This window comes from Setaria italica, chromosome III (genome assembly GCF_000263155.2).
Source record: "Setaria italica strain Yugu1 chromosome III, Setaria_italica_v2.0, whole genome shotgun sequence".
In the NCBI taxonomy this organism is placed as follows: domain Eukaryota; kingdom Viridiplantae; phylum Streptophyta; class Magnoliopsida; order Poales; family Poaceae; genus Setaria; species Setaria italica.
Window position 1 is genome coordinate 4,513,618 of NC_028452.1, and position 24,500 is coordinate 4,538,117.

Genomic DNA, 24,500 nt, shown 5'->3' on the forward strand with positions numbered 1-24,500 from the left:
CTCCAGCCGGCGGTGGGGGGCGTGAGCCGGCGGCGCGGGGCTCGAGCCGGCGGCAGGGGGCGCTGGTGGCCGGCCGCGAGGCTCGGGCCGGCGCGGGGCTCCGGCCAGCGGCGGGGAGCGCTGGCGGTCGGCCGTGGGGCGCAGGCCGGCGGCCGGCGGCGGGGAGAGCAGGGGCCGGCGGCCAGGCAGGAGGAGCGCGCCAGGAGGATGAGCAGGAGTGGACCGTGAGGGAGGAGGAAGAAGATAAGGAAAAAAAGAGAGGCTGACAGGTGGGCCCCGTAGCTGACAGGTGGGGTCCACAACTAACGGTGTTAAAAAGACATCCACCAACCCTCTCAATCTCTCCAACCAAACAAAAGACTGGGTCGGCTCCAACCCACTCATCCAAACACGGGATAGGTCGGCTCCAACCCATAAAAGTGGGTCGGCTCCAACCCAACCCACATCATCCTAAAACCAAACACATGCTAAGTCGAACCCAAAGATACGACTACAGTTGTCAAAATCTCGATTCTATCATCCGATTTTACGACTTTACGATATTTGTTTATCGTATTGATTCTACGATTCTACTAAGAGCAAGTACATTGCTATATCTCAGCAGTCTTGTAGGTCGTCTCATGCAATGCTACGTATGATTTTTGTTGATGTGGATGACAGAGGGGAGAGAAAGAGGTCGTTATTTCACGAAACAACCGTCTCATAGGCTAGATTTTAGGATTATGAGACGACTACTGCACCATTGTACGAGTTGTGGTTGCATGCAACTCATAATATTTTTTTTCTATACACAAATTAAGGAAATAGAATTACTACGAGACAACTTAAAAAGATAACACATTGTACTTGTTGTTTGTTAAGTCATCTTGAGATTACGTGTCAACGCATGAGACCGGCTATTAGACAACACCAATGTAATTTGCTCTAAGTAGAATGTAGTTCTGATCCTACAATTTGCTACTTTACTATTGGAGTTCCAATCCGATTCAGGATCACGATTTTGACAAAGCTTGACATGACGATCGGACACATGTCCTTTGAGGATAAAAGGTGGAACATTGCCGAGACACGTGCACGTAGAGAGAAACCAATATTTGAATTTACCATTTTACCAAATAATTCTACTCAGAAAAATGGTGCATTACCACTAGAAAAAAGGGGGATTGGATTTTTATTGATTGGCCACCTGTTCATTTATTGCCCTTTGATCCACGCGAACTCAAAAGAAGTATGGGAGGAAGAAGAGGAATATTTCTTCTAATAAAAAGCTAGATACGGATCCCGGTGAAAAAGAAAGATGGCTACCCCTCGTCGGGACTTTGGCAACTCACCTAACCCACGTGTATGCCCCTGTGAGGCTGTGAGTATCAGCCCTCGTTTTCCCTTATTTTCTACATTGTGGAGCACAAGTATCTGAACTTTTGTGTCACGAGTTTCATCACAAAGAAACACACAGACACCTTTGTGCAATTCCTCGCAGAAGGGAAAAAGATTTCTGTGCAGTTGTATACTTGTATTATTTCTTAGGCCAGAACTTATTCAAGTGTAAAATGTGTAGAAGGGCAAGAAGATTTTTTTGTACGAAATGTCTACATCCATTCAAAAATTATACTCCATTCCAAATTGTAGATCGTTTTAACTTTTTAAGTTTTATAGATATTATTATGCACCTAGATGTAGTGCATGTCTAGATGCATAATAATATCTATAAATTTAGAAAATTTAAAATAAGCTACGATTTGGAACGAACAGAGGGCACATCCGACGAGCTGCAATTTGGAACGAACGGACGGTACATCCGACATGAAAAATGCAGGTCAGCACATGTCAAGTTTAACGAACTGTTACTGACATGTTGGCCCTGCGGTAGTTAAACAAAGGTAGCAGAATCTGGAAGAAGTTACGTGTTTACCCCTGTGTCCCTCCGTCGTCCACGGCGGCGTCGCCTCGTCGGCCCGGCCCGCCACCGCCACCGCCTATAAAACTAGAGCAGGCACCCTCCCCGCCATTTTCTTCTCCATCTCCATCCTTCCAACCCCCACCCGAACCATCTATCCATCTCCTCGACTGGGTTCCAGACCTAGCCCACCAACCAATCCAGGCCGAGGGCAAATGGCGGCGCCAGCGGTCGAGGACAAGGACGTCGATGCCTTCCTGGCGGACTGCAGGACCTCGGGCGACGCCGCGTACGGCGCCGCCAAGGCCGTGCTGGAGCGCCTCCACGCCTCCGCCACCCGCCCCGCCGCGCGACGCCTGCTCGGCGCCGTCCGCCGACGATTCGCCGCGGACCCCGCCGCGGGGGAGGATTGCTTCCGCACCTTCCACTTCCGCATCCACGACGTCGTCCTCGACCCGCACGTACAAGGTGCTACCTCTTGTGCATCCACATCCCTCGCGCCACCGATCTTTGTCTCGTCTCGGGGGTTTATCTCGTGTTGATAAATCTTGATAAAATCCGGACTCCGCGATCTACTTTTTAGCAAATCTGGCCCCAATGTCACCTTATCATGTACTCTGATGGTAGTCACAGTGAAATCTCGTGATGGTACAATTTCACAGCCTGTCATCGGTAGTCTGATGGTAAAATCTCGTGATAGTTGATTGGTCCAAAAAATACTATTTTCCAGCGGTAGTTCCAGTAGCTAGCTTGTAGTTGTCGTGGTAATTAGTAGTCACGGTGAGAGTGGTATGACATAGCAGGCACTGATGTGTTTTCATGAGGAAACAAAGAAAAAAAAAAGATCGCGATTATGTCTTATAGTACTCTAGTCAGTGCGACAATGATCTTGTTGCTTCTGACTTTCCACTCCCTTCTAGAATCGGGGTAGCCGCACTGTGCCGGGTACCAACCATGTGGCCCAATGCGTAATGCTGTTGTCAGCATTCCATATTGCTACAAGGATTTATGTGTATACTTCTGGGAAGTTTGGTTCCCATGTGCGTGATCCAGGGGACACTATGCCTTGGTTGTTGAGTAATGTATACTCCCTGTCTGTCTTTTATAGGGAGAAAAGGCTGATTTGCTTCATCTGTCTGCCACTTTTTTTTTGTAAATTGTTTATGATATGACATCAGCCTGGCTTCAGAGTTTCCTACTGTAAAATCATGTGCCTCCTCGTGCAAAGCATGCTGTGAGGATTGTCTCACTCTGAGCACATTGAATTAGAAATGTTTGATTTCTACTAGTTCACACTTTCCCTGTGCCCAGTTGAGTGCCTCTAGGCATTCCCATTGTATGAGCTTGAATTTCGGGGATAATAGCAGGATCCTGGCCTACTTATTATCACATTAACATTTTTTTTGCTTTGCAAGCACGGACTGGACTACCTATCAAGGTCTAGCTATCATCCTAATAGAAAAAACAGGACATACTCGCACCATGCCTTTTACCCTGGTTTGTTTGCATTGGCTTGAGAAGGGAGTCATTTCTTTGGAACAACCATAACGTATGTGACCCTTATACTATCTTGTGTTCATGACCAAACAGGGGTTCTCTTTTTGTCTGTTGGGTATATAAAGTATAAACTGCTGTCTCTTGTTGGCTTTGGCCCAGTGACAAAAGCTTCCAGTAAACTAGTGAACGAATTCTATCAAGGATCCAGCGCCTGGTTTTTGATATAACAAATTTATAAACTGCCTCTAGGTTTCCAACAAAGGAAGAAGCTGACGATGATGGAGATACCTAGCATCTTCATTCCTGAAGATTGGTCCTTCACTTTTTACGAGGGCCTCAATCGGCATCCAGATTCCATTTTCAGGGATAAGACTGTAGCAGAGCTGGGATGTGGCAACGGTTGGATATCCATTGCTCTTGCAGAAAAGTGGTCTCCTTTGAAGGTTGGCTTCTTTTTTCCTGTTGCCATTTTATCTTACGCTTAATTCTTCATTGGTGCATAAGCTAATCTGGCATATCTTAAACATTTAGCTCATGTTACAATATGTAACATGAGGTTCTAACTTGTTTAGTGAACCACACTCAGTGAATTGAAATTTTGTTTGCATTTAGCTTGACATGACCCATTGTTGTTGGAATCCAGTCTAACCATTTCTCTTTTATTTTTTTGAAGGTCTATGGTCTGGATATAAACCCAAGAGCTGTGAAGATTGCGTGGATAAACCTGTACTTGAATGCATTAGATGATGATGGTCTCCCAATCTATGATGGGGAGGGGAAAACATTGCTTGATAGAGTTGAATTCTATGAATCTGATCTTCTTTCTTACTGTAGAGACAACAAGATAGAGCTTGATCGCATTGTTGGATGCATACCACAGGTGCAGGCAATTGTCCCCTTGTTTGGTGAAATAAAATGAAAGAAGGAAAAAAAATGCTTACTCAATTACATATCTTTGTTTCAGATTCTTAACCCTAATCCAGAGGCAATGTCAAAGATTATAACTGAAAATTCAAGTGAGGAATTTTTGTACTCATTGAGTAACTACTGTGCACTTCAGGTTAGTTTAAGGGTGCCTTACATATATTCTTCACTCAATCAAAATGCAGTCGCATTCATGAAATATAAACCATGCCATTTAATTAAATTGATTTGTCTTCAAGTTTTTTCTTGATCTGGAGTTAAGGATCAGAATCTATTTATGCATTGTTTTTTTATGTAGCTTCGTGTGCCCGTTTAAACAATTGTTGTTGAAACACCAATTAAATAAGTGCATGCACTTATAGAACTTTGGATTTATTGAATCTTCTATCAGGGTTGCAGTTAGCATTATTTTTAAACATGATAGGAAAAAATGCTGTACATAGGGTTTCAGAATTAAAAAAAAGTAAAGTCAAAATCATTTTACTCATGTCAATATTACTTAAATTATTACAAGGACTATTCTGACTTTCTATTTGTTAGGATTCTTATTTCCTTTTCTCTATTTTATGTTTATGAACACTTCATATCTTTCTGCATACAGGGTTTCGTCGAGGACCAATTTGGCCTTGGGTTGATTGCTCGGGCAGTTGAAGAAGGGATAGCTGTCATAAAGCCTTCAGGTATTATGGTATTCAACATGGGAGGTCGACCAGGACAAGGTGTTTGTCAACGTCTATTTGAACGGCGAGGATTTCGCATTACAAAGCTCTGGCAAACCAAAATCATGCAGGTAGTAAGGCTGTCAGGCACTAGAATTCTAGAAATATGTTATGTGTGCCAGCAATATGTTCTGGTTTTGGTCTGCTAGGGCCTATAGTTTCATCTATTTCTTGATACTTTATATTGCAGCGGTATTTTTTTTCAGCGTCATTACCAATCAATTGCCTTGTTTGCAGGCTGCTGACACAGATATTTCAGCCTTAGTTGAAATTGAGAAAAATAGCAGACATCGCTTTGAGTTCTTCATGGATCTTGTTGGGGATCAGCCTATCTGTGCTCGCACTGCCTGGGCATATATGAAATCAGGTGGCCGCATTTCACATGCTTTGTCTGTGTATAGTTGTCAACTTCGCCAGCCCAACCAGGTTCCTTTCTGTTCTGTATTGATTTCTAAAAGCAGTAATATGACAACGGAAATGGTACTAACTATAGAACTTTTCAGGTGAAGAAAATATTTGAGTTTCTTAAAGATGGATTTCATGAAGTCAGCAGTTCCCTTGATTTATCCTTTGACGATGACTCTGTTGCTGATGAAAAAATTCCCTTCCTAGCATACCTAGCTAGTTTTTTGAAAGAGAATAAGTCCAATCCCTGTGAGCCACCAGCTGGATGTCTAAACTTTCGGAAACTTGTTGCTGGATTTATGAAGAGCTACCACCACATTCCTCTAACTCCTGATGTAAGACTTGTCGAGATTGTCTTTGAACTCTACTGATTATATGCCTATGCTTCTGACCTATGATTCACATGATGCTAATTTTTCTCCTGGTCACTAGAATGTTGTTGTGTTCCCTTCTCGTGCTGTGGCAATAGAAAATGCTCTTCAATTGTTCTCACCGGCGCTCGCAATTGTTGATGAACATTTGACCAGACACTTGCCCAAGCAATGGTTAACATCTTTAGCAATTGAGGTAACTTGCTTTTGTTCTATATCTTTGTTTATGATCATGGATCTGGCTGTTCCCCAACACTCACATTTTTTTGGGGAAACTTCAGGGTAGAGCAGATTGTAACCATGCTGAAGGTACAGTTACTGTGATTGAGGCACCACGCCAGTCAGATTTACTGATTGAGTTGATCAGGAAGCTGAAGCCTCAAGTTGTTGTTACCGGGATGGCTCAATTTGAGGCTATCACTAGTGCTGCTTTTGAAAACTTACTAAATGCAACAAAAGATGTTGGTTCCCGGTTATTCCTGGATATTTCAGAGCATCTAGAGTTGTCTAGTCTGCCAAGCTCTAATGGTGTATTGAAATATCTTGCTGGAAAGACCCTACCTTCCCATGCAGCTATACTGTGTGGTTTAGTAAAGAACCAGGTGCCTATAACTTAAACACAGCATTGAATTCCATTGGTGCACTGTACTGCTATGAATTAAGATTGTAAGTTTCGTTCGTAATTGCTTTCTGATTCTGGTTGTAGGTTTATTCTGATCTGGAAGTTGCTTTTGCCATATCTGAAGATGCAGCTGTATATAAAGCATTGTCACAAACTATTGAGCTATTAGAAGGCCACACTTCTTTGATCAGCCAGCACTATTATGGTTGCCTTTTCCATGAGCTTCTGGCATTTCAAATTGCTGACCGGCATCCACAGCAGGAGGTAAACAGGGCTTAGGTCCAAATCTGCCTCATCCATAACCCATCCATACTAACTCTTTGTAATGATTAATGAACATTCCCCTTAGCATAAATCAGGTAGTTCTTAAATCTTCATCTAGTTGGGTAGTACCTACTATTGTATGGTAGGATGCTTTAGTGTTTTTCGATGATTTTGTATAATTGTGAGTAAGGGTAATAACGCATCCAGAAGAACAAGGATATTTTGTGGCCTTATTAGTTTCCTTAACTTGTTATCGTATTTATCCCTTGCTCCTTTTCAGAGGCAACCAGCAGAAGTGATACCTCAGCAGATGATAGGATTTTCTGATCCAGCTATGTCTACCCTAAAGGCAGCTGAATTTTTCATTCCTGATTCAAATGAATCCAGTGTTATTCATATGGATTTAGATCGCAGCTTTCTGCCAGTACCTTCTGCAGTGAATGCCTCTGTCTTTGAAAGTTTTGTCAGGCAAAACATCACTGATTCCGAGACCGATGTCCATTCCAGCATCCAGCAGCTGGTGAAAGATAGCTATGGTTTATCGGTAGATGGTTGTTCTGAAATTATCTATGGCAATGCCTCTCTTGCACTCTTCAATAAGCTTGTTCTATGTTGCATGCAAGAACAGGGCACCTTGCTTTTCCCCTTGGGCACCAATGGCCATTACATCTCTGCAGCAAAGTTTGTGAATGCAAGCACCTTGACTATACCTACAACTTTCAGTTCAGGATTCAAGATTGAGCCAAAGGTTCTAGCTGACACTCTTAAGAACGTATCTCGGCCATGGGTGTATATTTCTGGCCCCACAATCAACCCTACTGGTTTTCTGTACAGTGACAGTGATATTCAAGAGCTGCTCTCCGTCTGTGCTGAATATGGAGCTAGGGTAGTGATAGATACCTCCTTCTCAGGCCTGGAGTACCAAACGGATGGCTGGAGTCGGTGGAATCTGGAAGGATGCCTTTCTTCTTTGAAATGTTCAAAGCCATCATTCTCTGTAGTCCTGCTGGGAGAGCTGTCTTTTGAGCTGATCGCAGCAGGACATGACTTTGGGTTCGTGATTTTGAATGACCCATCCTTGGTTGATGCGTTTCATAGTTTCCCGAGCTTGAGTCGGCCACACAGCACATTGAAGTACACTTTCAAAAAGCTACTTGGCCTGAAAAACCAGAAGGATCAGCATTTCTCTGATCTAATGGCGGAGCAGAAGGACGAGCTGAAGAATCGTGCCAACCAATTAATTAAGGTTAGTTTGTTGTATATGCTGATGATCATTCTTCTGTAGTTTCTATGCTTTCAAGCCATGTTTGACATTTTCTCTTGTGTCACCGTTGCACAATGAACAGACGTTGCAGAGCTGTGGCTGGGACGTTGCCAGCGGTTGTGCTGGCATATCGATGCTGGCAAAACCGACTGCCTACATCGGGAAGCCCTTCAAAGCTGACGGCTTTGAGGGCAAGCTGGATGCAAGCAACATCAGGGAAGCCATCCTCAGAGCCACGGGGCTGTGCATAAACAGCAGCTCCTGGACTGGGATACCCGACTACTGCCGGTTCAGCTTTGCACTGGAGAGCGGCGAATTTGAGCGCGCAATGGGATGCATAACTCGGTTCAAGGAGTTGGTTCTGGGAGGCAATGCTCAGACTCAGATGAATGGAAACTGATGGAGCAGGCTGGCGATTGATCGATCGCCTCCATTCCATTACCGTTCTGGGAGGCAATCCATCCATTGTTTGGAAACCAAACTTTAGTGCTATGAAGTAGTAACATTGTCCAAATATATGTAAAGGAATAACAGCAGCAAGAAATGCCTGCTGTGAATTGAAGTTTGTCCCGTTAGTGGCTACACGTTGTATCTGAAGTTTGTCCCGTCCGGCTTACGCATTCTCTTGCTCTGTCAAGTTAAACTCGGATTATTCTTTCTTAACCTACGGAATTATGTGTGCATGCATCTTTTACTGCTTTCAGTTTTTTCTATTTGTATAGGTATTTCCATTAGATTGGGGTAGCTGAAGACAAGGTTTTTTAAATTCGCAGATCCTACTTCTAATAGCACTGCAAATGGACTATCATGAAACCAGAGCTGATTATATTTCATTGGCAAAGTAACTAAAAATCATAATGTAGAATCGAGATTCTGAAAATTTATGACTATAGAAGCACAGGCTACCAGCTTCATTTTTACTACATCCCCTGCAACGAATCCATTCCTCCTGGGCTAGACTTCCTAAGAGGACGTGGGCCTAAAGCAGAAGCGAGCAGCCCAGAGCCCAGTAAGGTAGTCACTCCCTGCGCTGCGGTACTCCGCAACTCGCCGCCGCGGGCGCTAGGCCGCTAGCCTCCCTCCCTCATCGCCGACCCGCGCAGGCAGGTGTCGGCGACTCGGCGTGCGGCTCCGCCTCCGTCGCTCCAGTGCCCGCAGGCAGCTGGCTCTGCGCTTCCTCTTGGTCCTCGTCTCCGGACGCACAGCGAGGTAACTATGTAATTAGGTATTCAATCTTGAAATTACGAACCGTTTGCCACCGGAACTATGAAATTGTTTGCATTGTATGTAGACGCACTTATCTTCTTGGGAAATAAAGTATGTCTCGCTCTCCGCGTGCCCAGGCAGCATAGCCGTCGAATTTAAGCCCTGTCCTAGCTCAATGCCTACTTGATTTCTCCAAAACTATTCTGTCTAATGGCAATCCAAATGAGTTAATCTGGAACACCATAATGGTTTCATGAATCGATACCATAATCGATCTGCTGATACATTTCCAAGCAGTCAGAACACTTGCTAATAAATCCCATGTTTTCTGAATGCCATTGTATATCTTTTATAATTAGAGGTCGGGGTAGAGCTCAATCAGTACAATAAGAGGTAGTTATTACGCTATAATGTCTCCTTTTCAAAAAGATGAAGCCTCATAGAAGCTAAACGTAGGGCAATTCTTCTTACTTACAGTATTTTCTAATTTATCTGGAGTATTATATATTTTTTATATGAATCCTAACTAGTTTGATATTCGCTCTTGCGCCTACTATTTGTGCTTTAATTTTCCTGCTGTAAATATTTTTTTTACTGATCCATGTTTTGTTAACTCTACACACTAATGCTCAAGAATCCTAGGTCACCATTGCTTGTAGGCAGGCCCCAACAATTGCAGACCCCCTCCATCCTATCCTCCTATAATGGTGATTTGGAGTTGCTCTTCTTGTCTCCGTGGATTCATTTCCAGATCTGCATGGAGGATCCACTACCCACTCTTGTCTCCTAGGTCTCCTGCACCGCTTCTGACCCATTTCTTCTCCTCCTCCCCTCGACGATCCAACAAGAGATCTGCTGCAAAGGTTTCAATGGACTCTGCCAGAGAGCCCTTCTATGTCATCCGTAAGGGGGGTGTCATCGCCATCTATAAGACCCTCAGTGACTGCCAAGCTCAAGTCGGTAATTCGGTAAGGGTATACAAATACATCATAATGCTTCCCTTCCCTTCCCTTCCCTTCCCTTACCATGTGCAGAGATAACATTTGTTGATTATTCCCTGCTACTAGGTATGTGACCCTTCTGTCACTGTCTACAAAGGCTATTCTCTGAGTAAAGAAACTGAGGAATATCTTGCTGCGCGTGGGTTAAAAAACGCTATCTATTGCATCGATGCAGCAGATGCAAGAGATGAATTGTTTAATGATCTGGTTCCCTGCCCTTTTCAGGTAAACAGGGCAATGCTCTATGCTTCCATCACTTGCTGGTGTTTTACACTACATATTAATCTGATTCCTATGGTCTACTATATTTTCTGAACCTGTTCTGGTCATTTCTAGACATGGTATCCATTCATAGTAATATAAAGCCACACATTATCATCACAAAAATAGTTTTATGTTTATATTATATACCTAATGCTGGTTGGCAAAAGTGCCTGATTCCAGGGCCTTACTTTATCTCACACAGTTTCAAGGGCCATACCTTGAACATTAAGCTGATCTTTTCAAGTTACATCTTCAGGCGGTCTGCATTGCTACTTGATTTTGCATTTTTCCCCATAACATTTCTTGTAGAGTGCTGACTTATGGATGTTTGATTTCAGCAACCTGATGGATCTGTGCAGTCTACATTGAAAAGGTCAGAGGAGATGGTAATTTTTTTCCTTCATGATAAGTGTGAAGATATGGTCTCTTGAAAAGTGTTTTCTACAATATTTGTTGAGTTTGCTATGTATCTTTTTTACTCAGACTGATAATCATTTTCTGAAGGAAACTGGACCATCAAACCATCAAAAAGTTGCTGAACAGGAACTGTTATCTGATAGTGATGTGAGTATGTATGAATATGCACTGTGCTAAATGCTAACTATATGTGCTTCTGTTTTGTTTCCTGATTTGTTCTGTCTTATGTAGGTATAATTTGATGTTAGCATGTATATTTGCAGCATAACTTCACTATTTTGGAAATTTGACTTCTTCTCACCATCATGCTGTCTATTACAGCTCTCTTGTATTCTTGAATTTGATGGTGCTTGTAAAGGAAATCCCGGGAAATCAGGTGCTGGAGTTATAATTCGGAGGTTAGATGGATCTGTGGTATGGAGACCAACCCTTAGCTAAGCTGATGTGTTTTATCAACTTCATTTATCATGCCTATCTGGTTATTGTGCCCCCCTCTTCTACTGCAGATTGCTCTACTCCGTGAGGGTTTAGGTATTACAACCAACAATGCTGCTGAATACCGTGCATTGATCCTGGGGCTAGATTATGCTGCCAAGAAGGGATTCAAGCATATTCGTGCTCAAGGTGACTCTAAGCTTGTCTGTAACCAGGTGAATTGTTCTTTCTTTGCTATTTGTGTTTGACATTGAACCGTCAATAGACAATGAACACTGTGCAGTTCATTCTGACTCTTTAAATTCCACAGAAACACTAAATTTGTTGAAGGATGGGAAATTCAAATGATTTTTTCATTTGTCCTTTATCTGCCACATGGACTTTGATTTTAACTATCATAATTCTTCAATTTTTCTTCACGAAAGGACTTCTTTTGTCGAATCACTTAAAATACATGGCCCAAAGTACATGTCATAATGATATAATTAGGTCTCATTGAATAAATGGGCCTTCTTCTCTACATCATAGGAAAAGATGTGCACCTAGGTGCTAGAGGCTGGAGCATTTGGAATAGCTTTTCTAGCTGTTGGTGGCTCTAGCAACGTCCAACCCTTTCTTAACAAAATAACATGTTGGGATTTCTGGAGCAGGTTCAAGATCTCTGGCGGTGTAGGAGTGATAATATGGCTGTCTTGTGCAAGAAAGCCAAGGAACTCAAGGGAACGTTTCTTACATTTCAAATCAACCATGTGTTGAGGGTACGTCCCACATTTTCCGTTGTCGTTTCACCTTTCATATTTATCTTTCAGCTTTATGGTGTACTAATGAGTTGTTATTATTCTGTTTTTAACGATGCGGCCCAGAGACAACTTATGTACTTTGTCATGAAGATTTTGTTGGCCAATCATGTCACAGATAGTAGGCATAACCAGATATTTTTTGCATATAACTATTTAATGTACATTAGCATAACATAGATATTCCGAGTGGAATGAGTGTCAAGTGACTTACAAGGTCGTCTCTTCCGATTGCTCAATACCAAGTGCTAGTTAAAATATTTATTCCAGTAATTTTGTCAATCTGTATAACATGAAAGCATTTAGGTTGACAGCTTTATAGATGTTTGACTTTTCTAGTTTTTAATTTAGCAGTCGAGGCAGAGCAGTTCGTTTCAGCAGCTCTCTGAATACCTCTCTGAGTTGGACTCTAGATTTGATCTGTAGGTATGGACAGGCACATATAGCTTGATGCTTGGAACCCATTTCAAATTTGCGCTCGAATTTGGTCATAACATGTCACCAGGACTTGCTGGCAACTAATACTTGAAAACACTGTTACTCATATTCGTTTGTTACACAGGAATTGAACTCGGATGCTGACGTTCAAGCGAACTTTGCTGTCGGACTTGCAGGTATGAAACTGCTACGATTAACTCACCTGTGAATCGCTAGACACAAATAGAGTGGCAATGCAGTATTACACCTGATTATTTGATCTCTTCCTCTCTACAGTTGATCAAGTTGAGGAGCTGTGCGTCTGTTGAGCTCCCATTGGCAGAGAAAACAAGACATTGAGTAGAGCGATTACAGCTGCAGTTGAAATTAGACATTCACATGTGTGCAGTGTACGTGTACTCGAGGAAATCAGTCAGCCAGCCAGTCGTGTCTAATATTCTTTGGAAGTCAGTGCTAGGGGAATGTTCTTCTGTGCCCTGCCAATATATGTGCACGAGACGACGTTGTATTTTGAGCGGCTAGTGTTGGTGGTAAAATGAAGAGCCCTGTTGGAATTCGCTATACTGTGCCCTGGACCCTCTTAGTTTGCTCTTTTCTCCGAATTTAACCAGATGTACACCTCCCTCTCTGATGAGATCAGGCTTCTCCAACGGGTTAGGGCTCCGGAGTCCGGAGGTAGCAACAGGTTTCCATCCGAAGCTAACAACTCTCAAACCTTTTTCTTCTGACACGGCCAATTTTGATAAGTTAGGAGGAGATCGTTTGGTTCTTTTGTCACAAGCACTAGCGTCTGGTGGCGCCTTTTCCTTCAGCGGCTTTCCTCTTTGAATACGTACTTCGATTTGGCGCCTCCATCGTCCCTTCAATTTCCTGGCGTGTGCCGAGTCCGCCCAGCCAAGGCAAGGCATGGCGGAGGGCGGGGACGGCGTGGCTCAGCAGGCGGAGCTCCGGCGGATCGAGGGCAACGCCTGCTTCAAGAAGGCCCGCCTCGGCGCCGCCATCGATTGCTACACCGAGGCAAGAATACCCCCCCCCCCCCCCCCCGCCTCAATTTTCATTTCCCCTTGGCAGTGCAAAACAAATAGATTCGATGCGACTTGGCTGTGGCATCAGATTAAGAATGTTTCCTGCGCGATGAATCCTTTCTAGGCAATCGCGCTCTGCCCCGACGTCGCTGTCTACTGGATGAATCGTGCCCTATGCCATTTCAGGCGCAAGTGAGCTTACTCCCCTCCTCTCCTCCCCTCTTGGGCCAGTTTGGCAAGGAAAATGAAAATCTGAGACATTTTGCACAGGGAGTGGGCCAAGGTCGAAGAGGATAGCAGGAGGGCTCTTGCACTTGATGACACTCTAGTCAAGGTGACAACTTCTTCCTGTTTCTTCTTCTTCTTCCAATGTGCCAACTTCAACTGCAACTGCTACCTTGTCACGACCCCTAACTAACTGATTGATACAGACATACATAATTGCTCTGTTTCTTGTGTGATGTAGGGGCACTATTTGCTGGGATCTGCGCTGCTCGACAAGGAGGAATTTGCGCTTGCAATCAAGGAATTTGAAAAGGTTTGTCGTTCGTCCCTTGTACGCCTCATGTCAATTCTCAACAAGTTCCTTTGTGTATTCATTCGTTTCCTTGCTGCTGGCCTTATTATGGTTAAAAATAGTGTCCAAATTTATTAAATTGTCAGGCTGGGTCTTCTTTTCGATAAGTCATCCAAATCCAAACCTGACATGTTCATGTATTTTTGTCCGTGGCAGGGGCCCATGCCCCCGCATGTAACTTTCCGTAAAAAACAAAATTTAACTACATTTTGAAAATTTAGACACTGTTGGCTCCCCCTAGCAATGAAAATTTCGCGTTTCGGGCTCCACCCCTGGTTTTTGTGAATCTTTCCATGATTACATCTTGCCCCTGAGACACCAACTGCATGCAATAACTTCCATTTATGATAAATAAAACTCCCAATTACTACCATAACATATTAAAAATGGTTCTGATGATTAACTACCATAATGGTTCTAGACTTGTACAAATATGTGTTTTTTTCATGCATCTAAGTTATACCATAACTATACCTCTTCATTAACTCACATTTGTCAACAGCTATATGTTGTGTTTTGCCCATCTCTTTTGTTATTGGTAACGATCATCGCATGAAATTGAGGACTCTTTATAACCTTGTAACTGCACCTTGTTGGTCACTCTGCCTTCTGAACTTTGAGAAGTGGTACAGTGATGCAAATGTGTGAAAAGTAATAGTAATATCATCCTGGGTGCCTCTCCCCATGAACTTCCACTGATTTAGGAGCTGTACCAACCTTTCACACTACTAAGGCTATCATGCTAAGGCTATGTCTTCATACTTCACCTGCATGTCACTGCACACTATAGCTATGTATATTCATATCCTGCTGTGGTACCTTGTTTTGATTCAGGATGTTGATGTCTTGTCCTGCCATAGTATTGCTAATCTCTCGTCCATCTTATTTTGGAGACAGGCTCTGAATCTCTTGAAGTCTGCGAATTCAACGGATAAAATGGCCGAGGACATTTGGCAGGTCCTTGCGAAGGCGAAATACCTAGATTGGGAAAAACATTCCACTGAACGAGTTTGGAGGATACAAAGTTTGAAGTATGCTATATATTAAACCTAAAATAATATAGCACTTTCATTTTGTTTTAGATCAAGTACAATGCTCATCTATGGATGCTCACTTTACCTTTCTGGCTGTTCAAGTCTCCTAACAAAAAGTATATGGACATGCAGGGAAGCTTGTGAAAGTGCTCTGCAGGAGCATCACTTTCTTAGCGGTACACTTGTAGAAGACTCGGATGGATCAAGCAATGAGTATTCAGAACAAATTAAAATGTTATCAGAGGTCTTCAGCAAAGCGACACTTGCCGATACACCAGTAGATGTAAAATCAGTACTTATAATCAACTTTGTTTTGGTTAAACCTTTTTTCTCTCTCTCTCTCTCTCTCTCTCTCTATCTGTGATCTTAAAGCTGCTGATACCATGATGAAAACCTAGGTGCCCGACTACCTTTGCTGTCAGATAACGTTCGAGATATTCAGAGATCCAGTGATCACACCCAGTGGTGTAACGTATGAGAGGGCTGTACTTCTTGAACATCTAGACAAGGTGCCACTTTCCCCCTTCAGTTTGCGTCCAGTTTTTATAATTTTTTTCTCTGTTTATCTTGAAGGTCAGCTGTTTGATATTCATGTATATATGTCTTTATAATTAAAATATTGCTGCTTTCACAATTTGTTATTCTAGAATTAGTTCATTATATCCACTTTTGCCTAGAGTTTCAGTTGAGTGTCTAGTAGATTCAGTCTCTACACAAGAAAGACAATTCTAAGGTGGATGAGGATAACCATCCATACAGGCTACAGTTAACCTCTTTCTCTTGGTGTTTCAGGTTGGCAATTTCGACCCGGTAACACGAGAGCCTCTTAAGGAGCATCAGCTGGTTCCAAACCTGGCCATCAAGGAAGCCGTGCAGGCCTACCTGAAAGAGCACAGCTGGGCCTACAGGCTGAACTGACTGTTAGATGCTGTTGATACTTGGCAGTGTACGCGGAGTGCTTTGCTGACTGCTGCTGATGAATGGTCGTCTTAACGTTGCCTTTTGTAACTATAATCATCTGTCCATGTGCGTCAGGTTGACGTTAGGTTGCTCGATTCATTTCATTATTGGGCATGTTGAGTTGTAACTGAAGACATTGACCGATTGGATCAAATGTACATAAACATTGAAGGTAGAATAGCTATTTTCACTCTGTCATCAGTTCTTGACTCAACCAACATTCGGCATTGTGATCATGAAATCCACCTTTTTTTTCCTTTTCTATCTTTTGCCCCTTCAGATTTATTGATGGACAGTTTCAAAAAAAAAAGATTTATTGATTTGATGATCCTATTCGGCAGTTTTCATTGTAATCTGTTACAACAACAATGTGATGCAAAAAAGTCACGCCATATCAATGAGGCCCATATTCATTCACGGACGGACCGCCCGAGTCGTCGTAGGCCCTGGCGCAAATGGAGTGGGCCGGACCTTCTGCAAACAACTGCAGGCCCAGAGAAAGCCCTCGTCAGTAGAAGAAGAAAAAGAGGAGACGAGAGAAAGGAAACCCTAGCCCAGCGCCACACCCAACGGGGACCCCTTCTCTCTCCGTCGCGCCGCCGCCCCCGCAGGCCGCCGCAGCAGAAGCAAGCCTCCTCCGATTCGCTCGCCCTCCGTCGAGACCATGGCGACCTCCCCCGCTCTCCTCTTCCCTTCGACCTCTTCATCCTCCTCCCCGTCCTCGGCGCGGGTCGAGGCGGTGGTGCTCTTCAACATCTGCGACAGCTACGTGCGCCGCCCCGACCAGGCGGATCGCGTCATCGGCACCCTCCTCGGATCCCTCCTCCCCGATGGCACCGTCCATGTCCGCAACTCCTACGTCGTGCCGCACAGCGAGTCCGCCGACCAGGTCGCTCCACAGTCCACATCACACCTCCAATTCCTTTACTGACTCATTGGCGTTTGTTGATTGCTGATGCTGCGCGATGATGCAGGTCGCCATAGACATCGAGTACCACCATAACATGTACGCCTCGCACCAAAAGGTCAACCCCAAGGAAGTTATCGTTGGATGGTAAGCAACCCACCCCTCGAGATTCGAATGCCCTTGCTCTTGTTCGTGAATTTGAATGGTTGGAATTAGGCGTTTTTGCAGACTACATTTATTGACAACAGCTGAATTCTGTTGTTTTCCCAATGTATATTACCTCTTTTTTGTGTGCTGAATTAGTGCATGAGTGGATGAAGTAGTCCAATTATCATCAAAATGCACAGCACATCCTTGTTGCTATGGTTCTGTTTTCTTGACATGCCTGATAGTACCTACACCTATCACCTGTACTATTGCGCTGCAGACAAAACCATTCTACATGTAGTTCCATATATGTGTAACTATCATCCATGCACTTGAGTTCTGGGGTTATTTTTCAGTGACTGTTTGTTTTGGTGGCACAGAAGCACATTAACAGACACTAGAAAAGGTTGCTTTACAAAGTGTATGAATTAGTTCACCAAGTATCCTTACTAAACTTTTCAACCCTGTTTGTTACCTTTCTATTTGTGTGTAGGTTCTCGACTGGTTTTGGTGTTTCAGGGGGGAGTACACTTATCCACGACTTCTATTCAAGGGAAGTACAAAACCCCATCCATCTTACAGTTGACACTGGCTTCACTAGGGGGGAGGCTTCCATCAAAGCCTACATCTCATCCAACCTGTCCCTTGGAGATAGGCACCTCGCTGCGCAATTCCAGGAAATCCCTCTGGATCTAAGGATGATTGAGGCGGAGAAAGCTGGATGTATGTGTCATTTTTCTGATTACTAATTCATCTCATGCTATTTATGAATTGTTTTGATTTATGGCAAGTGAACTTTGCAGAACTGAAACGCTTCATCTAGTAATATATACATATAAATTTCTTAGAAGTTAGAACTACGAACTGACTACATTGAGTGGATACCTAAACTCGACTGTCAGTAACTTTGAAGTGAATCCGCCTATGCTTTTTTGCACTGAGTGTTGACCTAATTAGTGGTGAATAGCTATATTATGAACACTTACCTGCTGTTTAAAGGGAATTTATTTGCAGTTATATTGGTTTGTCTTAGTATTTACTTTGTTGAATTTCTCATAAATATGTGTACTGGTTGATAGAAATTCATTTGTTTTGTATTGTTCTAGATAGTGGAGAATAAGAAACTATGGAACATTTACTTTATGGTCTATTAGTTGATCTTTACTAGACTTTGTTGATTTTCTCATAAATAGTCACAGCTGTAGCTTGACAGTTGTAATGATTAGAAGCCAAAACCTTTTGAAGTTGTGTCATCCTTATTGGTTTTATAACAGTTGAGATCCTGAAATATACAATGGTGGAGAAGCTTCCCAATGACCTGGAAGGAATGGAGTCTTCAATGGAAAAGCTTTACATTCTTATTGATGAGATCTACAAATATGTTGACGATGTTGTGGTACGAATCTCTCATGCAGAATTTCACTAATTCCATTTGGATATCGGTGTTAATTATCTCTGTATAACACTTGCAGGAAGGACGTGTGGCACCTGACAACAGAATTGGGAGGTTCATCTCTGAATCCGTTGCTTCAATGCCAAAGTTGTCTCCAGCTGCTTTTGATAAGCTTTTCAACGACAAGATTCAGGTAAGCGATGTTCTATACCTTTTCATCTCTGCTAGTTTAAAATGGTGACCTTGCTTTGTTTGCTGATGAGTTAATACTCACTGATGCCACAGGATAACCTTGCACTGGTATACCTGTCAAGCATCACAAGGACACAAATCAGCATAGCCGAGAAGTTGAACACTGCTGCTCAAGTCCTGTAATTTCGGTGGCGTGGCATCTGTGGATGAATTGATGCAATTTATGATGTTTTGGGCATGTGCCCAGTTGGTGGCAGAAATTCAATTTTTGTTCTTGTTAAATGAGATCAGAAGGAAAGAATCAGTCAAGATGGGATCCCATAGTGCTAGTAGAGCGGCGGAGGCCGAGACGTTTCGTTTTGGATAGTATTCTGCTTCTAGTTGAGTATTTGTAATGCTTGTTGATTTTATGGCGATACAGTTAATGACTGCGTCGAACGCCAATGTGATCAAGATATGTGCTGCACAATCGCCTCATGTGTAGTGGATCTGGAATGATGCTGTATCTGCCTGTGCCGAACTTGGTGAATGATGTGTTGTCAGCTACTGTACCTGAGATGCAGCTCCATATTTGCAGAACTTTGCGCTCGTCACTCGTCAGTAGTCAGGATGGGATAATGCGGGTATCACTCTGACAGGAGATGTTGCCTATCCTTTCCCCTTGCAAACTGTTTTTGAACAATTTGAGTTTGTTCACATTGGAAATGTTTGGTACATTTGTGGGGGGGCAAAAAGTGGTTCAAATCGAATATACTATAGCAAAATGTTCACTGCAAGTGGCCGTTTAGACATTCTTTTGTGACAAGGGAAACGCATGTCCGAACTACAGTAATTTAAAATCTACAAGTCCACGAGGGAAATTTCAGGGTAATAATCTGTAAACTCAAAATACAATTAGTAATGATTATTTTGTATAAAAATCTAGTTCACGAGGGAAGTTTCAGGATAATTAACCGTGAAAACTCAAAATACAATTAGTAATGATTATTTTGTACTATATTATTTCTCTCTTTAAGGAGGTTTCCCAATCGCATTGCATCAGATCGTGTGTTCGCATCGATCTCTTGCTCCTCCCAATATAATCACCGATCCGCCCCGTCGTACCCCACGCCCGGCTACCTCGCCATGGATTCCAATGCGTCCACCGCCGAACAGATCCCAGCACGCCACCTTGGTGGGAAGCCCGACCCGCTGCCGGACTGGGTGATGCTGGATGGCTACATGCGCCGCTCGCGCTTGGACGACGATCCCTCGGCCTCGGCCCTGAGCGCCGCCGCGTCCACCTCCACCGGCGACTGCATCAAGGTGGCCTTGAACGCCGCGAATTAGAGAGGAGATCCAGCATTTTTAGTCCTGATTGTTTTTATCCATAACTAAAGAGCTTTCAGTCCCAGATCAATTTCCTACCACTAACAATCACCTCCGACAGGCTCTTCAATCCCGGTTGTTATTTGCAAACCGATTGATTATTTTTAATTTAGGACTAAAGAGCTTTCAGTCCCAAATCAAATTCACACCACTAACGGTCACCTCCGACAAGCTCTTCAGTCCCGGTTGGTATTTGCAAGTCGGTTGTGGGAACAGGCAATTAAGGACCTGTTTGGCAGGACTGTGGCTGTAGCAGCTTACCAACCAGAACTAAAGAGCCTCCTTTAGCCCCGGTTGTAACGGCTAGTGGGACGAGGGAATTTGGTGGAGCTTTTAGTTCCGATTGGTGTTTTCAACCGAGACTAAAAGTCCCCTTTTCACGTGCAGGCAGCGCTCTTGTTCCTTATCTTCTCTCCTCCTCTCCCTTTCTTTCAGGTGGGCGAGCAGTGGCTCCGACGTGGGCGGGCCTCCAGTACGGGACCAGCGTGGGCGAGCCAATGCGGACAGGTAGGGGCGGGCGGACCAGCACGAGCGGCGAGGCACACAACGGTCGGAACCACCTCCCGTGGCTAGCCTACTAGGGGCAGCGGCAGTCATGGTCAAAATCATGGAGTGGGGCGTGGCCTGCGGCAGGAGCACGGTGGTGGGGGCATGAGCAGTCGGGGCCGTGCGACCTATTTTTTTTAATTTTTTAGTGACGGTTGGTGTTACCAATCGGGATTAAAGGAGGTCTTTTCTGAATGAAATATCCGAAATTAAAGATGAATACTTTTAGTTCCGAATGATCATAACCGATTAGATTTTCAAGGCATATGTCTCTCCACCGGTGGCCGGACCTCCTGCCTCCTCTTCGACTGGTACCCCAAGGAAGAATCTAGCGGGACGAAGAAGAAGCAGCAGCGGCAGGGCAGTTTGGACGATAGTAGTAATGATGGGCATGGCTTCCGTGAGAATCCGAAAGTGGCGGCGGCCCACCGCGGGTGCATCCTGCTGCGATTCCAGCGCCACCAATGCTTGCCGTCGCTGGTGCCCGATGAGTGGTTCGTCTACCAGGCCCACCGTCGTCGTCGTGCTGCGGGTGGCAGCAACGGCAGCGAGGAAGAAGATGATGCTAGGACCAGCCTCACGAGGCTCCCCGCCTGCGGGCACGAGCACAAGCACGACTACCGGATGATCCACGGCAACGTGGGCATCCTCGCCGTCCCTGAGGACGACGACGACCGCTTCGTCGTGGCGCACCTTACGGTGGCTCCTGAAACATACCGCGGGTACGGGGACGAGGCGATGGACGACTTCTGGGTACGGGGACGAGGCGATGGCCGACTTCTGCGTGCTCCGCTGGAACCACCAGGAGGGAGGATCAGGACGGTGGAGCGCCGCGCGGCTGCCGATCCGCCACGGCGAGGGCGAGCGCCACCACTTCAATATGTGGCGCACCGACGCCGTCGTCGCTCTCGGCGACGGCTGCATGTGCTGGGTGGACTACCTGAGGGGCATCCTGCTCTGCGACGTCGCCGGCGACGATCCCGGCGAGGTCCGGTACGTCCCGCTGCCCGTCAAGCCTTACAGCGGTTTCAAGCATCCGGGCTTTGGCAGAGGGCTCCTGGCCGTGTTCCGAAACGTGTCCGCCGTGACGACGACGACGACTGCGAACAACAACAATGGCGGCGGCTCTGACGACGACGACGACTCTCAAGTTCGTCGACGTCGCTCCCAACGACATGTGGTTCGTCGCCGGCACGCGGGACCGGGAGAATCCCTTCGCTTCGCTGCTCCTCCTCCTCGGAACACCATCACCTCATGGACGCTGAGCGGCGACCGCCGTTCGTGGGTCGAGGTCGGCACGGTCGATGACGACACCTTCTACGCGCTCATGAAGGACACGCACCTCCCGATCGTCCGGCCGGAGTCTACCTTACGATGCAGAGGATGACTCGTGGTGTTCTGATGATGATGATCATCGTTACCGTGATGTAGTAGAGCCGCCGACGAACCTCCTCGTCGCAGTTGACATGCTGAGCAAGACGATCGTCACGGATCTTCCCTATAGCTTTACAGGAGACGACTCCTTGTCCTCCTGCAGACCCTACTGCTACGAGCCGTTCGTACCCTCTGAATTCTCAAAGTAAAAGATCACTTTAGGACCACTTCAGGACAACAGATAATCTGAAATAAGCTTTCATGATGATCTTTTACCTTACTACCTTTTACATAATCCAGCTTATTTAAATTACCTTTTATCATAATCCAGCTTATTTAATTTAAGAGGAAAACAAACAGACAGCGTTACCAGCACTTTATTAGTTTATTATTAGGATAGATGGAGTTACGCTTGGCAAGCCGGAAGGGGCGCGCCGCAGAGGCACTTGTTGTGCCGGAAGCTGTAGACCTCGAATGCGGCCAAGCCCCTCGGCAGCTGGCCGCAGAGCTGGTTGTAGCTGACGTTGAAGAACATGAGCTGGCTCAGGTTCCCCGCCGCCGCCGGGACGCCGCCGTGGATCCCGTTGTGGCTGACGTCCAGTGACGCGAGCCGCTCGGGGAGCTCCAGCCGGGACATGTCGAAGCTGAAGGCGTTGCGCGAGAGGTTGACGCTGACCAGCAGCGGCTTCCCGCGGCCGAACAGGACGGACGCGTCTCCGGCGAGCGCGTTGCGGGACAGGTCCACCTGGACGAAGCTGACGGATGCGAACTCGGCGGGGACGCTCCCGGAGAGGTTGTTGTGCGACAGGGTGAGGAACGCCTCCGCGCCGGAGTTGACGAGGAGCAGCGGCGGGATGGCGCCCGTGAGGCGGTTGTGTCCGAGGTCGACGCTGGCCAGGCGCGGGAGCGCGGCGAGGGTCGCCGGGATGGCGCCCGTGAGCGCGTTGAAGGAGAGGTCCAGGGACCTGAGCGCGCGGAGGTCGCCGAGGAACGCCGGGACCTGGCCCGACACGCCGGTGCGGGAGATGGTGAGGTCCATGAGGGCGGAGAGGCGGGTGAGGGCCCGGGGGATGGTGCCCGACACGCCGGGCACGTGGAGGAACAGAAGCTCTTGGAGGGCGGTGAGGCGGGCGATGGCGGCGCCGGGCACGGGGCCGCGGATGTTGGCGTCCCGCATGATGGCCAGGCTGACGACGCGGCGGCCGCCCGCGGGTGTCGAGGAGGAGGATTCCGCGTCGTCGCAGCGGACGCCGAACCAGTGGCAGCACGGGATGTCGGCCGTCCATGAGATGAAGTAGGAGGCGTTGCCGAAGGCCGCCTTGACGGCGAGCAGCGCCGCCCTGTCGCCGGAGTGGCACTGCTGCTTGGAGGCTGGCGCCGCCGCCGCTGACGCCTCCGCGGCGGCGAGGAGCAGGAGCACGAGCAGGACGGCGTGTGGCCGTGCGAGTGTGACGCGCCCATCCATATCTGGCAAGCGCTGGTTCCTGAGCTGACGCGGCTGCCTAATTCAGTTGGGCCTCGGGCCGCCTCCTGTGAGGATGTCTGGCTTTGACCTGTGGGCAGTGGGCGCGCATGCGCTCTCGGTATGGGATAGCTAGGTGCCAAGGTGCCTTGCATCCTTGTCCTGTCATCATGCGTGCATATATACACACGATTGGCAATGCAAGTTGCAGAGTTTGGCACAATGCACAAATGAAAAGGGCTCCATAAAATTAAATAGAGCAGAATCAATAGATTATGTTAAAGATGGGTTTTATTTGCTTGCTTGGGTTTTACTGATGTAAAAATGGTTTGGGCCGAATCAATAGAAAGCAGATCCAAAGTGTAAGCTACTCCCTCCGTCAAGTCGTTTAGATCCATGAACTAATTTTTAGTTCGGATCACATCGGATGTTTTGATACCGATTAGAAGGACTAAATGTGAATTAATTATAAAACTAATTGCATAAGTCGTGGCTAATTCGTGAGATAAATCTATTAAGCCTAATTAATCTATAATTAACACATATTTACTGTAGGTCAAATCATAGACTAATTAGGTTTAATAGATTTGTTCGTGAATTAGCCTTCATTTATACAATTGGTTTTGTAATTAACATATATTTAATACTCCTAATTAGTATCTAAACATTTGATGTGATAGGGACTAAACTTTAGTTCTTTGAACTAAACAGGCACTTATACATTTTGATTTTTCTAGATACATAACTTTTGATATGTACTTAGACATGCAAAGTCAAAATGAATGGTAATTTGAAATGAAGGTACCATCTGCACACATTTACAGTGCGCGAGGTCACGGACCTTCATTGATCGGTTAGTGCTACACGAAAATTACGATACTTGACAAATTGGCAAATTGCAAGGTTGAGATCAAAATGGTATACTCCCAAGTCCCATGGTCAAACTGTCAAAGTAGGACTTTTGGGTTGAAACTGAACACTTTATTTTCTTAGT

At 45.5% G+C, this 24,500-nt stretch overlaps 5 protein-coding genes across 9 annotated transcripts in view; 4 read left to right on the top strand and 1 right to left on the bottom strand.

Moving 5' to 3' along the window:
- The window catches only part of LOC101760501 (methionine S-methyltransferase), a 12,127-nt gene extending 3,477 nt beyond the window's left edge, over positions 1-8,650 (top strand). The window contains exons 1-12 of one of the 2 annotated variants that reach the window (XM_004960524.4): positions 1,930-2,365; positions 3,644-3,837; positions 4,068-4,274; positions 4,359-4,454; positions 4,920-5,108; positions 5,275-5,463; positions 5,541-5,777; positions 5,875-6,009; positions 6,095-6,415; positions 6,520-6,699; positions 6,980-7,945; positions 8,046-8,650. In XM_004960524.4, the coding sequence (XP_004960581.1) occupies positions 2,113-2,365; positions 3,644-3,837; positions 4,068-4,274; positions 4,359-4,454; positions 4,920-5,108; positions 5,275-5,463; positions 5,541-5,777; positions 5,875-6,009; positions 6,095-6,415; positions 6,520-6,699; positions 6,980-7,945; positions 8,046-8,363 (3,285 nt within the window). In that variant the 5' untranslated portion in view covers positions 1,930-2,112 and the 3' untranslated portion in view covers positions 8,364-8,650. Of the gene's footprint in view, positions 1-1,929; positions 2,366-3,643; positions 3,838-4,067; positions 4,275-4,358; positions 4,455-4,919; positions 5,109-5,274; positions 5,464-5,540; positions 5,778-5,874; positions 6,010-6,094; positions 6,416-6,519; positions 6,700-6,979; positions 7,946-8,045 lie in introns of those variants that run through there. The other variant, XM_004960523.4, reaches the window with a different exon arrangement.
- Positions 8,651-8,989: 339 nt separating this feature from the next.
- On the top strand, positions 8,990-13,082 carry LOC101761189. Of its 4 annotated transcripts, none has more exons than XM_004960526.3 (10): positions 8,990-9,172; positions 9,812-10,137; positions 10,237-10,395; positions 10,773-10,820; positions 10,918-10,998; positions 11,173-11,265; positions 11,358-11,501; positions 11,937-12,044; positions 12,646-12,697; positions 12,798-13,082. In XM_004960526.3, exons 2-10 carry the CDS (start codon positions 9,874-9,876, stop codon positions 12,827-12,829), a joined length of 981 nt encoding a protein of 326 aa, XP_004960583.1. In that variant the 5' UTR covers positions 8,990-9,172; positions 9,812-9,873; the 3' UTR covers positions 12,830-13,082. The 4 variants fall into 4 exon arrangements, with proteins under 4 accessions (XP_004960583.1, XP_004960582.1, XP_004960584.1 ...); XM_004960525.3 differs by having other exon boundaries at positions 9,829-10,137; XM_004960527.3 differs by having other exon boundaries at positions 9,829-10,137; positions 10,939-10,998.
- Positions 13,083-13,240: 158 nt separating this feature from the next.
- LOC101762127 (E3 ubiquitin-protein ligase CHIP) lies at positions 13,241-16,379 on the top strand. Its single transcript, XM_004960528.3, has 8 exons — positions 13,241-13,538; positions 13,671-13,738; positions 13,817-13,880; positions 14,013-14,084; positions 15,021-15,154; positions 15,290-15,440; positions 15,556-15,666; positions 15,950-16,379. Exons 1-8 carry the CDS (start codon positions 13,428-13,430, stop codon positions 16,073-16,075), a joined length of 837 nt encoding a protein of 278 aa, XP_004960585.1. The 5' UTR covers positions 13,241-13,427; the 3' UTR covers positions 16,076-16,379.
- A 273-nt stretch (positions 16,380-16,652) lies between these two features.
- Positions 16,653-19,318, top strand: LOC101762537 (eukaryotic translation initiation factor 3 subunit F). The gene is made up of 6 exons (XM_004960529.3): positions 16,653-17,006; positions 17,092-17,171; positions 17,665-17,894; positions 18,446-18,567; positions 18,644-18,757; positions 18,850-19,318. Exons 1-6 carry the CDS (start codon positions 16,782-16,784, stop codon positions 18,937-18,939), a joined length of 861 nt encoding a protein of 286 aa, XP_004960586.1. The 5' UTR covers positions 16,653-16,781; the 3' UTR covers positions 18,940-19,318.
- A 2,968-nt stretch (positions 19,319-22,286) lies between these two features.
- Positions 22,287-23,644, bottom strand: LOC101762942 (polygalacturonase inhibitor). The gene has a single exon (XM_004960530.2). It carries the CDS (start codon positions 23,507-23,509, stop codon positions 22,451-22,453), a length of 1,059 nt encoding a protein of 352 aa, XP_004960587.1. The 5' UTR covers positions 23,510-23,644; the 3' UTR covers positions 22,287-22,450.
- Positions 23,645-24,500: the final 856 nt, after the last annotated feature.

Coding starts and splice junctions, on each gene's coding strand:
- LOC101761189 (XM_004960526.3), top strand. CDS start 9,874: ATGGTGATTTGGAGTTGCTCTTCTTGTCTCCGTGGATTCATTTCCAGA. Junction 10,396..10,772: donor TGGTTCCCTGCCCTTTTCAG/GTAAACAGGGCA, acceptor GTTTGATTTCAG/CAACCTGATGGATCTGTGCA. Junction 11,266..11,357: donor GGAGGTTAGATGGATCTGTG/GTATGGAGACCA, acceptor CTTCTACTGCAG/ATTGCTCTACTCCGTGAGGG.
- LOC101762942 (XM_004960530.2), bottom strand. CDS start 23,509: ATGGATGGGCGCGTCACACTCGCACGGCCACACGCCGTCCTGCTCGTG.
- LOC101762127 (XM_004960528.3), top strand. CDS start 13,428: ATGGCGGAGGGCGGGGACGGCGTGGCTCAGCAGGCGGAGCTCCGGCGG. Junction 13,739..13,816: donor CTATGCCATTTCAGGCGCAA/GTGAGCTTACTC, acceptor CATTTTGCACAG/GGAGTGGGCCAAGGTCGAAG. Junction 13,881..14,012: donor TTGATGACACTCTAGTCAAG/GTGACAACTTCT, acceptor TGTGTGATGTAG/GGGCACTATTTGCTGGGATC.
- LOC101762537 (XM_004960529.3), top strand. CDS start 16,782: ATGGCGACCTCCCCCGCTCTCCTCTTCCCTTCGACCTCTTCATCCTCC. Junction 17,007..17,091: donor ACAGCGAGTCCGCCGACCAG/GTCGCTCCACAG, acceptor GCGATGATGCAG/GTCGCCATAGACATCGAGTA. Junction 17,172..17,664: donor AAGGAAGTTATCGTTGGATG/GTAAGCAACCCA, acceptor ATTTGTGTGTAG/GTTCTCGACTGGTTTTGGTG.